This window comes from Acipenser ruthenus, chromosome 21 (assembly GCF_902713425.1).
Source record: "Acipenser ruthenus chromosome 21, fAciRut3.2 maternal haplotype, whole genome shotgun sequence".
Taxonomy (NCBI): Eukaryota; Metazoa; Chordata; class Actinopteri; order Acipenseriformes; family Acipenseridae; genus Acipenser; species Acipenser ruthenus.
Window position 1 is genome coordinate 8,503,947 of NC_081209.1, and position 13,380 is coordinate 8,517,326.

Consider the following 13,380-nt stretch of genomic DNA (forward strand, 5'->3'; position numbering starts at 1 on the left):
GGTGGTACTGCCCAAAGTGGCGCGTAGGTGACGTTATCGAAAAGGGACCGTTCGGTGTATGCGTGGCGACGACTTCTGTACGTGGTTCCCATAGAAACCAACGTGTAAACGAGGAAAGAAAGTCATCTGTGAAGAGTTGAGGGGTAAGAAATTGCAAACATGAATACCAAGTAAAAACATCGATTAGGAATTGTAACACGCAGTCAGTTACAGTTGAATTAGCTTTACGAGAGGACACGGGTGTCAGTGAGTGCAACAATAGCGATTCTGTAATCCCAGCATTACGAAATTCACTTTCAACTTTCCCTCGGTATAGTAAGGTCCAAGTAGCTTTGATTTTTATTTCGCTATTTATTCACCAATTAGTAATTATTATACTTTTCTAATGGCGATGCGGCTCCAAAAAGATATTGTGCCGATACATCACCCAGAATTATTGACAAGGTTTAATATATTATTTTTATTTTTATTTTTTTAACTAATGCAAAAAGTGCAGATCATTGAAGAAGTTCACCCAGCAGCCTTTGGAACTCCCTTCCAATCACTGTGTCTCTCGTGGGTCACATGACTACATGTCACTCATCAAAGATAACAACAAAGAAACCAGAGGCAGAGCATGGGTTGTAAACCTGAACATCGCTCTTCAAATTAATCAGCTGATTTTCTAAAAAGGTACATATTAGTGTGTTTCATAGCCAATACTTTGAGCCAGTCTTATAGCATAGGATTAAATTCAAGATAAAATGTGTGTATTAGCATTAGTACTTCAACCATGAATGTGAGCAGTCATATTCCTGATAGACTGGATTTAAACTGAAATTGCTTCAGGAGTGTTAATACAGAAATCTCTCACCTCTCTATAGATTGCCTGTTGGGAGTTTCCAACACAGCTGTCATGGAGAAACAATTTATTTAGCCTGTACATGACATAATCATGAAATAGTTTAGGCCTGAATGATGCCTGGTTAATGTTCATCTCTGTTATATGAATCAGCATTGGTCTACAGAGAAGCAAGGCAAAGCTGGATTTTGAGAGATGACCCACCTGCTGGGCAGACAGGACTGTGTGGACAGCCTGCGGAAGGATGTGACTGACCTCCAGGGCACCATCCTGGACGTGATGTCCAGAGTGGGCCCGGCTCGGTTCCCCTCCTGGAAGTTTCCTGACAAGGTGTCCTGTGATCTGGACCTGGTGACGCTGCTGGAGCACTACGACTTCGTGGAGGGTGATGAGGAGTTCAGCCAGCATTCCCATATTGCGTTGTTAGAGCTGGTCGTGGACAGGTAAAATAGTCAGATGTGATGTGGTCTTGCTGGATTGAAGATGCTGTCAGGAATCAAAGTCCTCTCTCCACAGTGCAGGTATCACCACCCTAATGTGCCCAAACCCTTTCCTTTAGAGACCATCCACTTTGACTGCTGGATCCCGTTAAACTCTCCTGATAGACTACCTACTAAGAAGCATTAACAAAATAACTTACCAGAAAATGTCAGCTATCTTTGATGGCACAGCATTACTGTCAGTGTTATCAGGTGACAGATTTTCTGAATCTTTTTTGTTACTTCTGTCCCTTGGTTATTATTGTGTCACTGCTTGTAGTATTGTTCCTGTGTTCTGAATGGATTGGGGTTGTTTTGGTTCCCTGCAGGCTCCTGTTGCTGCTGCAGTCTTTTACACGCTACACTGAAATCCTGCTAGCAGAAGCGAAAGGATCCTCCCAGTCCAGGGTTATTGGGCCCTCCATGTCCATAGAACTGGTAGTGAAGAGGTACTGGAACAGCCTTCTCAAAGTGGGAAACTTGTACCAGCACACGCTCAGAGAGGTGGGGGTAGATACAGTACTTGTCAATATGGTCTACATTTTTCACTGAGGTCCTAACCTTCTCACATAATCCTTGCTGTTTAGTTTTCCAGGCTTTATTTTCACTTTAACTTTGGCCAGTTTACCCTGCACCCACACTGTAAATTCACTTCCTGTGTAACAGGTATTAGGAACCCATCCGTACTAGTGTGAGGCTTGAGCAAAATGTGACAATGTCAGAATGTTGAATTGTAATAAGAGGTAAAAGATGGGTTATAGCCTTGGTTATTACACCTCAAAGCTGTTATAAACAAAAAATCAGTGACATATAATAAAATAACATAATCTTTTATGTCCAGAGAAAATCTGCAGATAAAGAGGCATCTAAACTTCAAATGAAGGCTGCCGAGCAGGAGTCTTTGAGGGACAAGGCAAATAGCTCTACCGCCTCTTTAATCAGAGCTAAGGATCAGACCAGCACACTGGTACCAGATTCCTGCGCTAGAGACTCTCGCACTGTTGGCTGCCAGACTCTGGAGTCATCACTGGTGCCCTGCGATGCCTGTGCCCACTCACAGGCCAGCCTGAAGGAGGTCAGCAATACCATCATCAACATCTGCCAGAGCCAGAATCTGCCCTCCTCCCTGTGTCGCTTCAGGGAGGCAGTGCAGGGGACACTGGGAGAGAAGCCGCTCTCCTCTACAGATATGGCGTACTGGGCATCCGAGCAGAGCAAGGACTTGGCACGCATCAATAAACACTTCGGCGACCTCCTTAACTTGGTCAGTCCTTTGAAGGAGAACCTGGCAGCCTCGGAGAAGAAGCAGGTTGAGCTGAAGCAAAGCGTGGAGAGCTTCAAGGGGATCCTGCACAAGGAAAAGGGGGAGCACCAGATAAGGATTCAGGAGTTTCAGAGCAGGATGGAGGAGATGAGCATGAAGAATGAATGGGCTGTGAAAAAACTGGAGGGGGAACGAGAGGAGCTGAGGAAAGGTAAGAGGGACCAGGGGGACAGATTAGGGATCTTTTGTCTTTCCTTCAATTATTATTATTATTTGTTTATTTAGCAGACGCCTTTATCCAAGGCGACTTACAGAGACTAGGGTGTGTGAACTATGCAACAGCTGCAGAGTCACTTACAACTACATCTCACCTGAAAGACGGAGCACAAGGAGGTTAAGTGACTTCCTCGGGGTCACACAATGAGTCAGTGGTTGAGGTGGGATTTGAACCGGGGACCTCCTGGTTACAAGCCCTTTTCTTTAACCACTGGACCACACAGCCTCCTTTAGAAGCAATTTCATTTAAGCATGGCAATCTTTTTTTTCATGTGTCAACCAACTAAAAAAAAACCTTTTCTCTTGTTATCAGGTCAAATGTCTCGCTTTGTATTATTAACTTGACTTTTGGTTTCAGGTACCTTGTCTCTGGAGGAGAGAAACTCCAGACTGAAGGAAGAGCTAACATCGCAGCAGGCCAGCATCGATGATCTTGGTAAGAGACATGTTTGATGTAAAAATACATACTTAGATTGTGTGCATTTATAAAATGAATTGAACAAACCCGTCGGTCTGGTTGGCCAAGACTCATGCAAAAATCCCACTACAGCTGCACCCATTGGATGTCATGACCTCATTTCACTGGAAATACAGTAACTCTGTTGTATTTACACCCTTCAAGTGATATTTTAGTTGTACTTGCATACAATAAGTAGAAGTTGAACAAGACATCCTTTTAAATTGTAGAACATGAAACCATGTTAAATTCAGCCACAATCTATTTGGATATCCATAAATCCTATTGATCTGCAAACTGTAGGATGCACTATAATTCCATACTAAAAGCAAGTTTCCTATTTTGTTCATTAACCAGTAAAAACTGGAGCAGGCAGTTCAGATGTTCGAACCATGTGTTCTTACTTGTAACTGTGACGTCACATGCACCAAACCTCTCTGCGTTTTGCTCAGAGCGGAAGCGAGAGGCGCTGCTGGAGGAGATGAGGACTCAGCTGGTGGATAAGGGTGTAGTGCTGGCCCTGGAAGAGAGAGTCCGAGGGCTCCGCACTCAGCTAGACAGCAGCTCCACACAGCTCTCCAGCACCATCACAGAGCTGGACAAAGAGAAGGCCAAGTTCCACAGCATGTGCAGGCAGCAGGAGGTAACCTTGCTTATCAGACAAAGTAGCCTTTGCCAGTATCACACTGATAATTTTAGGGAGTGCCGCACTGCTCCAGTGTTTAGTGATTGCAATCCTGTGTCTCCCCTCTTGCTCAGTCCCTGCAGCTCAAGCAGAGGGCCCTGCTGCAGCGAGTGGATGCTCTGGATCAGGAGTGTGAGGAGCTCAAGAGCAGCCTGGGGGACCAGGAGGAGCACCTCAGCCAGCTTAGTGAAGAGAGGGCGGTGCTGCAGAGCCAGCTCGCACAGCAACAGGTCAGTACAGTGGGGCACCCGGCACTTTCACGCATACATGGTCATTCACTCTACTCCACAGTTAATGTCAAGCAGCAGCACACCTCGCACATGACAAAAACAGCAACCTATAGACTGATAGCAAAGTATCAACAGCTGGACACTCCCTGTGCATTCATGTTTCAGGTGGGATCCTAATACTTGTTGCACAGGGAGTCAATTTACAATGTGGTAGTGACAGGTTAAACGAACTGCAGATGTTAGTAAAGTCTGACAAATTGAACATTGTACAGAATTATGATAAGGTTTGCAAGGTTATGCTAATGAGAGCCATGATGTAACTGCCTAGGACAGAGCTGTTAAGCTGTTTCGCTCTGTCCCAGGTCTTGACAGAAGAGCTGCAGCAGGAGAAGCAGAGGCTGGAGCAGTCTGTGAGTGAGCTGCAGAGGAGCATCTCCCAGCTGGAAGGACAGGTCCAGGAGCAGAAGGAAAGGGAGAAGCTGCTGGTGTCCTTCCCAGACCTCTGCGATACATCCCAGTGTCCGCTCGAAAGTAAGACAAACATCCTTAAACACTACTGCCTGGCAGGGCTAGATACAGGCAGTGAGGGGCAGGACCACTAGGGACAGCCAACACTCATTTGCCGTGACAAGTCAGCAAGGTGTTTGAATGTGAGGGAAAAGTGATCACTGTCTGCAGTACAGTCTGTTCACCCAAAGAATTGCTATAGTAAGCCTAGCTCATAAACTGTGAAACTTTCAACACAAGTGCACAGTTTGGAAAAACAACATCAGTATTATAAAACTAGGAAGAGACAGCTTTGTTTGTAAGTAGGATCTATTTAACTTTTAGCTTACTTTGCTTACTTTAAATCTGTAGTTACAGTGCCTTGCGAAAGTATTCGGCCCCCTTGAACTTTGCGACCTTTTGCCACATTTCAGGCTTCAAACATAAAGATATGAAACTGTAATTTTTTGTGAAGAATCAACAACAAGTGGGACACAATCATGAAGTGGAACGAAATTTATTGGATATTTCAAACTTTTTTAACAAATAAAAAACTGAAAAATTGGGCGTGCAAAATTATTCAGCCCCTTTACTTTCAGTGCAGCAAACTCTCTCCAGAAGTTCAGTGAGGATCTCTGAATGATCCAATGTTGACCTAAATGACTAATGATGATAAATAGAATCCACCTGTGTGTAATCAAGTCTCCGTATAAATGCACCTGCACTGTGATAGTCTCAGAGGTCCGTTTAAAGCGCAGAGAGCATCATGAAGAACAAGGAACACACCAGGCAGGTCCGAGATACTGTTGTGGAGAAGTTTAAAGCCGGATTTGGATACAAAAAGATTTCCCAAGCTTTACACATCCCAAGGAGCACTGTGCAAGCGATAATATTGAAATGGAAGGAGTATCAGACCACTGCAAATCTACCAAGACCTGGCCGTCCCTCTAAACTTTCAGCTCATACAAGGAGAATACTGATCAGAGATGCAGCCAAGAGGCCCATGATCACTCTGGATGAACTGCAGAGATCTACAGCTGAGGTGGGAGACTGTCCATAGGACAACAATCAGTCGTATACTGCACAAATCTGGCCTTTATGGAAGAGTGGCAAGAAGAAAGCCATTTCTTAAAGATATCCATAAAAAGTGTCGTTTACAGTTTGCCACAAGCCACCTGGGAGACACACCAAACATGTGGAAGAAGGTGCTCTGGTCAGATGAAACCAAAATCGAACTTTTTGGCAACAATGCAAAACGTTATGTTTGGCGTAAAAGCAACACAGCTCATCACCCTGAACACACCATCCCCACTGTCAAACATGGTGGTGGCAGCATCATGGTTTGGGCCTGCTTTTCTTCAGCAGGGACAGGGAAGATGGTTAAAATTGATGGGAAGATGGATGGAGCCAAATACAGGACCATTCTGGAAGAAAACCTGATGGAGTCTGCAAAAGACCTGAGACTGGGACGGAGATTTGTCTTCCAACAAGACAATGATCCAAAACATAAAGCAAAATCTACAATGGAATGGTTCACAAATAAACATATCCAGGTGTTAGAATGGCCAAGTCAAAGTCCAGACCTGAATCCAATCGAGAATCTGTGGAAAGAACTGAAAACTGCTGTTCACAAATGCTCTCCATCCAACCTCACTGAGCTCGAGCTGTTTTGCAAGGAGGAATGGGCAAAAATTTCAGTCTCTCGATGTGCAAAACTGATAGAGACATACCCCAAGCGACTTACAGCTGTAATCGCAGCAAAAGGTGGCGCTACAAAGTATTAACTTAAGGGGGCTGAATAATTTTGCACGCCCAATTTTTCAGTTTTTTATTTGTTAAAAAAGTTTGAAATATCCAATAAATTTTGTTCCACTTCATGATTGTGTCCCACTTGTTGTTGATTCTTCACAAAAAATTACAGTTTCATATCTTTATGTTTGAAGCCTGAAATGTGGCAAAAGGTCGCAAAGTTCAAGGGGGCCGAATACTTTCGCAGGGCACTGTATGTGCTACAGTGGGCCAAGTATATTTGTATTAGCAGTAACTGACTGTAACTATTGCTTCACTTTCGTATTGCATTGGCAGGTACAGGCGATGTCGTTACAGACATGCAGAAGCAGCTGCAGGCTAACTCTCTCCGCATTAGTGTTCTGGAGGAGGATAACTCCAGGCTTCGAAACAGCCTGAGCAAGCTGAGAGAGAGTACTCCGCACAGGGAGTACCAGGTGAGTTAGCAGTTATGGTAGCTTCTTGTGAGCAGTTGAACATGTTGGCCCTCATGCTTTCTGTGCTGGATAGAGAGTCCCGTTCTATGAGCAAATGATGTGCCAACCTGCTTTTTGCAAGGCGAATGACACAAAATTAAGAACGCTTATTAAAAATTTAATATTAAAGAGAAAGTATCTTCTGATTACAGTTTCTTAGTTTTATATTGTTCCCTTACCATTCTGCAATTACTCAAATACTGATTTTTCTATGCTAAGGTCTGTGAGTTCAGGCACTGCTCTTCATGTGTAGACATGTGTAATGTAGACTAGATCAAACTGTCTTTATATTAGTATGTGTCAGCACCATGTCGTACACAGCAGTGTATTGCCAGAAAAACAAAAGGAAACCTGATCCGAGGGGCAGATCACTAGCCGGCAGTGGCTCTTACTTCTATAAAGACTTTTTGACTGATCTAGCTATGTTACATATATCTATAGCAGCCAGCTAGAATGGAAGAGCAGCTTCTGAAGTGAGGTGAAAGTACTTTAAAACATAGTGACAGAGAAAGAGCAACTCAGAATGATTGGAAACATAATAGAAAAAAATGAGATTTTCTTCAAATGAAACAACCATAACAACATTAGGATTCAGTTGAAACTGCCTTCAATCAAAAGGTGTAATAATTCCTGTTGTGCTGATTTCATTCCTTTCTGACATCCAGTTGGTAGGTAACAATGTACTGTAGTCTGACTGTGAATGTGCAAGCCTCAGCTAGGGGCTGGTTCATTTAATAGCAGTCGGAGGGAAATTGGATTGTAATTACTGTGAACTAAAATAAAATGTAACTCATTAAATGAATCAAACTTTTGATTAGCGATTTGATTCAAAACGATTTAGTACCTCCTAACCATATAATAGTTAGCTGGAATGAACTGGCCAGAATTTCAACTCATTTCTGGTTCAGTTTATATAGCCAGTCTTTAATAGTTTTCTGTATAGCTGGAGCTTTGGGAATTCAGAGTGTTACATTTTAACATACTGTAGCTGATCTTCCTTGCTTTTTGTGATCCTGCAGCTAATTCCCAAGAAACAACTCTGGTCACATTCAAGTGCCAGCCAGAAGCAAGACAGTCTGGAGAATACAGAGCGCAGCGCAAAGTAAGGATAGGTTTTGAACTGTTGTTTATTTTTGTGACCATTGTTTCTGTGCAATATTCTCATATAATGTAACCTTATAAGTTGTTGTTCCTCATTTGGGGTTTCTAGTTCTTTTTAGAAGATATACAATTCATGTCATGTTTGTAGTAGGGAAGGTACTTTTCCAATACCCACACGACAATTATATAGATAATATTCAGCAAATGGGTTTAGATTTTTACTCATTCAGTTAGTAGCCTTTTTTTGTGAACTAGTAACAATGAATTCTGAAGGTTAATTTAAAGACTAATAATGTGCCTAACTGGTACAATTCAGTTTTCTCAATCGCCCCAATATATCATAGTTGTTCACTCATGCGCACTTTTACAAACTTGTAAGACGTGGAATTTAGTGCCCTTTAATTAATCGTTCTTGGTTGCTTTTCCATTGTTTTGTGGCAGTTTTATTTTCACTTCAAGGACATTGTGAAAATTGCCCATTGGAGCTGAACCTGCCATTGAATCTTCTAATGTAGTCATTGACTTTGTGTCCATAGAGACTCCAGCTCATCCATCATCAGTTGGGAAAATGAAGGCACTGTAAAGATGAGTGCCTCTGCAGGACCCCTAGCTGAACGCTGGGAGAATAGGACTCCTGCAGCAGCAGGGGGATACAGACTGGCCCCTACAGTGTCTTTCCCTGCACATTCACTACTCAAGGGAGCTGCACTTCAGGGCAGGAGGAAATAGCACACCACCACCTGAAACCAAAGTAACAGATGGATTTACACAGTGGCAGGAGTGTCAAACTGCTTTCCTGGAGGACTGCAGTGTCTTCTGGCTTTCATTCCACCCACGCTCTCAGTTACTTAAATGGGCTAATTATTTGATGAACTGAACACCTCTTTCCAGGCCTCAAAATGTTTTATAGGTAGTGTACCTTGAATCAAGTACAATTTTGAAATAACTGTAAAAGGCCTTGAAAAAATATTAAATAGGTCCAATTGAACAAATAATTAAATCAATTAAGTTAATTGCAAGCTTAAGTTGGAATGAAAACCAGAAGACCCTGCAGCCCTCAAGGACTGGAATTTGCCACCCCTGGCTCATAGCGATTCCTTTCGGTATTTTCAGTGGTCTGCAGTTCCCAGTATTCTCACTAGGTGTCACACTAAGGATAACATTGGCAAACCTGATGGTACAGTAGCATTATGCATGAATTCTAAGACACCTATGGTGTCTCAGCAACTATTTGGACTGCATTTTAAAATGATCAGTGAACTATAATAGTCGGCATCTTTGTTTAAAGCTGCATGCTTCTAGTACTTACCTTGCAGATTATAGCTATTGCTCTTTACCACGTTTGAGATTTTGAAGTGCTGTTGTACACTATATGGGAACTGCTGATACTGCAGACTGTGACCACTTTAGTAGGAAATGGATGTTCTGAAAACATTTACACTGGATAAAATATTCACACTACCTATATAGTGCACATTCATTTTGAAAACATGATTGTGAAATAAGTGAATGGAAATCGTAGTCAAGGCATGTTGACCATGCATTAATTAAGTAGTGTTAATATGTTCTATTTATACTCCAAAACCAAGCATGAATTCAGTGAGCTACAACATTGTTACCAGGTTGGTCAACCAAATAAGAATCGTATTGATGTTTCCGTCATATTAATTCAATATGAATAAAAAATAAAAAATGGGTCAATTCTTAAGCAATCATGTTGTGATAAATGGAACTTACAGCTTTACCCTATTTTTAAAAGGGTGTGGCATTGCTAGCCAGTCTATGCCTGGGTGCGTTCATTGCAGCTGTAACGCAGTTTCAGGCAGGCTTGCAAACAGCTATTTGATTGGTCCCTCCCAGTAGGTTAGCCTTTTCAATTTTTCAGAGGACTCTGCATTACAGGCCAGGTCTGCTGACATTAGTTTTCAGTTTTCTCAATCGCCCCAATATATCAATAAAGGCATTAGCAGTATAGAGAGATGTAATCAATCCCCCACTTGCTGCAAGCGTCAGCGCATTCTGTGTAGGGGAGGTTTACTGGTTGAGGAGACAGGCACAGTATTTCAATTCAGCAGATGGTGAACATTGAATTTCTAAGTAATACAAATTTAGGCTATGCTGGGTATATTGAGGGACGACATATTAGGGTTTTCAAAAGTACATTATTACAATTTGATTCTAGTTAGTTTGTAACTAAGATTTTAAATTTAGGTGCCCTTTTTAGTGTCTATTTGTGGCTATCTTATCCGTTGCTGTTGTGTGGGTACACTCATACCCTATTCAGACATCCTGTGTAATGCGTGGTCATCACTGTTTGGATATTGTGGATGAAGTGAATCGCATGCTTCTCACATGATCGCTCTTCATTTAGGGAGTAGGAATAGGATATCAATTGAATCCAGGAATCCTCAATTGAGGAAAATAGCCTCAATCGAATTAAACGTAGAGTGCAGATGGTCAGAAGGTGAGATTTTTGTCAGGTTCGATCGAGCAGTAATTATAATGAATTCCCTGATAAAATGGCCTTAGTGGACCACAGGTCCTGATTGAGGGAGATCTTCAGTGGTCTCAAGTTAAAAGGGAATGGTGAGTCACAAAGAGAGAGCGATCCTTCCTCATTAAAATCACTGAGTACCTGCAACATGCCACAGTCCAGGGTTCAGTATTACATTTCCATGCCTTTTTTATTTTAGAAACCTAGTTCAGCATTAGCGTAATAAAGTCTGTATGTGCAACAAAATCCAGATCACAACTAACCCACTGAAAATCTGCTTGGCGTTGTCCAATTTTTATCACGAAATGGTTTCTATGTGGTCTGTAATTGCTTACAAACAGAATTGAACAAATGCCTGTCTCTTGATAATTTAATGATTACTTGATATAACTGGTTCTTAATGCTGTATGCTGAAAATATCTACAATTAGCATACAACATTACCAAGAAACAGAAAGAGTTTAAGTGGCTATTGCAAAAACAATCAATGAATTGGGACATAAACACAGAGGGACCACAGTCCCGAGTTACCCTAAAAAAAAACACTTTTCTGTTTATACCGTTAATCATTTACTCATTATGATAAATTTGATTTAGCAAATATTTTAGTTTTATGTATTAAACATTGCTGCGGGGAGCTCTGAATGTGACGTCAATGCTCCAAGCTAGCCATTGAAATATGAACAATAAATGTGCTTTGGAGCTCCCACATGTAGTATAAAGGCCCAGGCTGATTGTGTGATGGCTATTGTATTCTGTTTTCAGAGCTGCTGTGAATTAAATTGAATTAAAGCTGCAAGTGTAAGTACCTGAGAAGTCCCACTTATCTGGAAAGAGAGAAGCGTATCTCAAGCATTGGACAGGCTGTGATTGCACTAGAACTAACATCTTCAATACCATAAGTGCATGGATTGGCTTATAAGACAAGTTCTGTGTCTATAGCTTAAGACACAGACCTTGGTGTCCCAATGACATTTTCTTTCTGATAGCTATGTATTAATAGAATGTATTCTTTATGCTCAAAAGCACCTGTAAAAACCATTCTAGATGATTATAAATAGAAGAGATGGTGAGTCAATGCCTTGACAAGGAGGGTTTGTTTTTCGGGCTAATAGTGATAACATCATCTCCATTACTACTCAGGAGATCGATATTCCAAGACTGACGGCTGGGTTTCACCTGTCAATAGGACTCAATAGCAGGCATGGGGGTTTAGTTTTGCGTTGTCAACAGGGCAAGCTACGATTCAACAGACAGTATAACTAGAAATTGTGTAACATCTTCAACAACATTACGCATCATTCATTTGAGCTTAGACTGTGTTTTTTACATTTCTGACAATGTTAGTGTGTTGGTTCAGGAGAAACTTGTTGCTCGCAGCTGCAGCAACCTTGCAGACTGAAAGCATCCTGTATTTTATAAAGCACTCTGCTGTGTATAATAACTGATTGAATTTCAGTGACATGACTAACACAGGCAGGGGTTTCAAAGGGCCTTGGAGTTTCCATGGCAACAGGCAGAATGAGCAGACCAGGTTTCTCATCGAGGAGGAAATGATTTTCAATCCTTCTTGTTTACATTTGCCAGCCGCCTACAGGCCTTTATTTGCAAAGCGCTGCATAAATGTTTACAGCTTGCTGTGGAAATAACACTGGTTAAAGGGAGACCTTACACCATTTGCATTGTCACTGTATTTATCTTCTAGCCTGTAAGAATATGTGTGTGCTCGTGTTCCTGCTTTATGATTTACCATGCTTACTGACTATTACTATGCTTGTTAATATAAATAAATAAATGTTTTCAATTACTGGGTCTGGCTTCTGAGAAGATTCTTGAAAGCTTAATTGCTGAAGTGAGCTGGTTTGAAAAATGACCACCAGGGGTGTGCAACTGTAATTTCTGTCCCTGATGTTACTGTGATTTTGAATTGAGATTTTCCATTTACAAACGATTGTTGCCAAGTTATTTCATCAAACGAAAGCCCTTTTCTTAATACCACAGATTGCTTAGACTGTATAAAACAGTTCTCCTTGGCTCAAGCACTTCTTTTTTTTGTTCAAAAGATCATTAAAACATATGATAGAACCAAAGTTTGTCATAATAGAATAACAAGGAAATAGTACATTTTCTGTTCCTCAACTGGCAGTTAATGGAAATTCATAAATGTTATTTTAAATTAAAACAAATAAAAACTGTATTTTAAACATCACAAACCTACCTTTGAGACCCAATTACGCATACATTACTTGAGAGTACTGCACTCTATTTACTAAAACAGAGGCTCTATGTGTCCTTAGAGCTGCTTTTCAGAAGCTTTAATTACAGCACTAAACACTGTGATCTTGTCTTTATTTGATTACGGCAATGTGCTTCTCAGCAGTGTCACTTTCCCCTCCTCGTAAACATTTAGCATTGTTACAAAGCTAGTACTGAGCCTGATGGCAATTAAAACCCCTCTGGAATCAACATGAGGTTATACTGCTATTATACTGCTAATGCCTTTATTGATGTCGACACAAAACCTCTGCCTTATAGATTGCACTTGTGTTCATCAGTGCATTCTCTGGGACAATTTAAAACAATGCCTCATGTAATCATCTAAAATATAAACTAATTAGACTGTAAATGTAAAGGTATGGCTTTGATCAAATATAACGCACAGAAGGCTAACCTATAGATGAATGTGGCTAAAAAATGCATAGGAATTTCACCAACAGATCATTGAAAAGTAACCAACCAGTTGCTTCCCTAATGACGGACACGCTTTGCAGCCAGTAAGATGCTTTGACCCCGAAGACACTGCT

The 13,380-nt window shown here is 41.4% G+C and overlaps 1 protein-coding gene across 5 annotated transcripts; it reads left to right on the forward strand.

The window, feature by feature from the left end:
* Window positions 1-13: 13 nt before the first annotated feature.
* LOC117427840 (coiled-coil domain-containing protein 157-like) lies at window positions 14-12,383 on the forward strand. 5 transcript variants are annotated; one of them, XM_058994741.1, is made up of 13 exons: window positions 32-143; window positions 492-672; window positions 995-1,284; window positions 1,650-1,824; window positions 2,162-2,795; window positions 3,219-3,296; window positions 3,770-3,960; window positions 4,077-4,232; window positions 4,595-4,763; window positions 6,804-6,943; window positions 8,002-8,084; window positions 8,620-8,834; window positions 11,342-12,383. In XM_058994741.1, the coding sequence occupies exons 3-12, from the start codon at window positions 1,037-1,039 to the stop codon at window positions 8,810-8,812; spliced, it is 2,067 nt and encodes a 688-aa protein (XP_058850724.1). In that variant the 5' UTR covers window positions 32-143; window positions 492-672; window positions 995-1,036; the 3' UTR covers window positions 8,813-8,834; window positions 11,342-12,383. The 5 variants fall into 5 exon arrangements, with proteins under 5 accessions (XP_058850726.1, XP_058850724.1, XP_058850722.1 ...); XM_058994739.1 differs by having other exon boundaries at window positions 8,620-12,383; XM_058994740.1 differs by having other exon boundaries at window positions 33-143; window positions 497-672; window positions 8,620-12,383.
* Window positions 12,384-13,380: the final 997 nt, after the last annotated feature.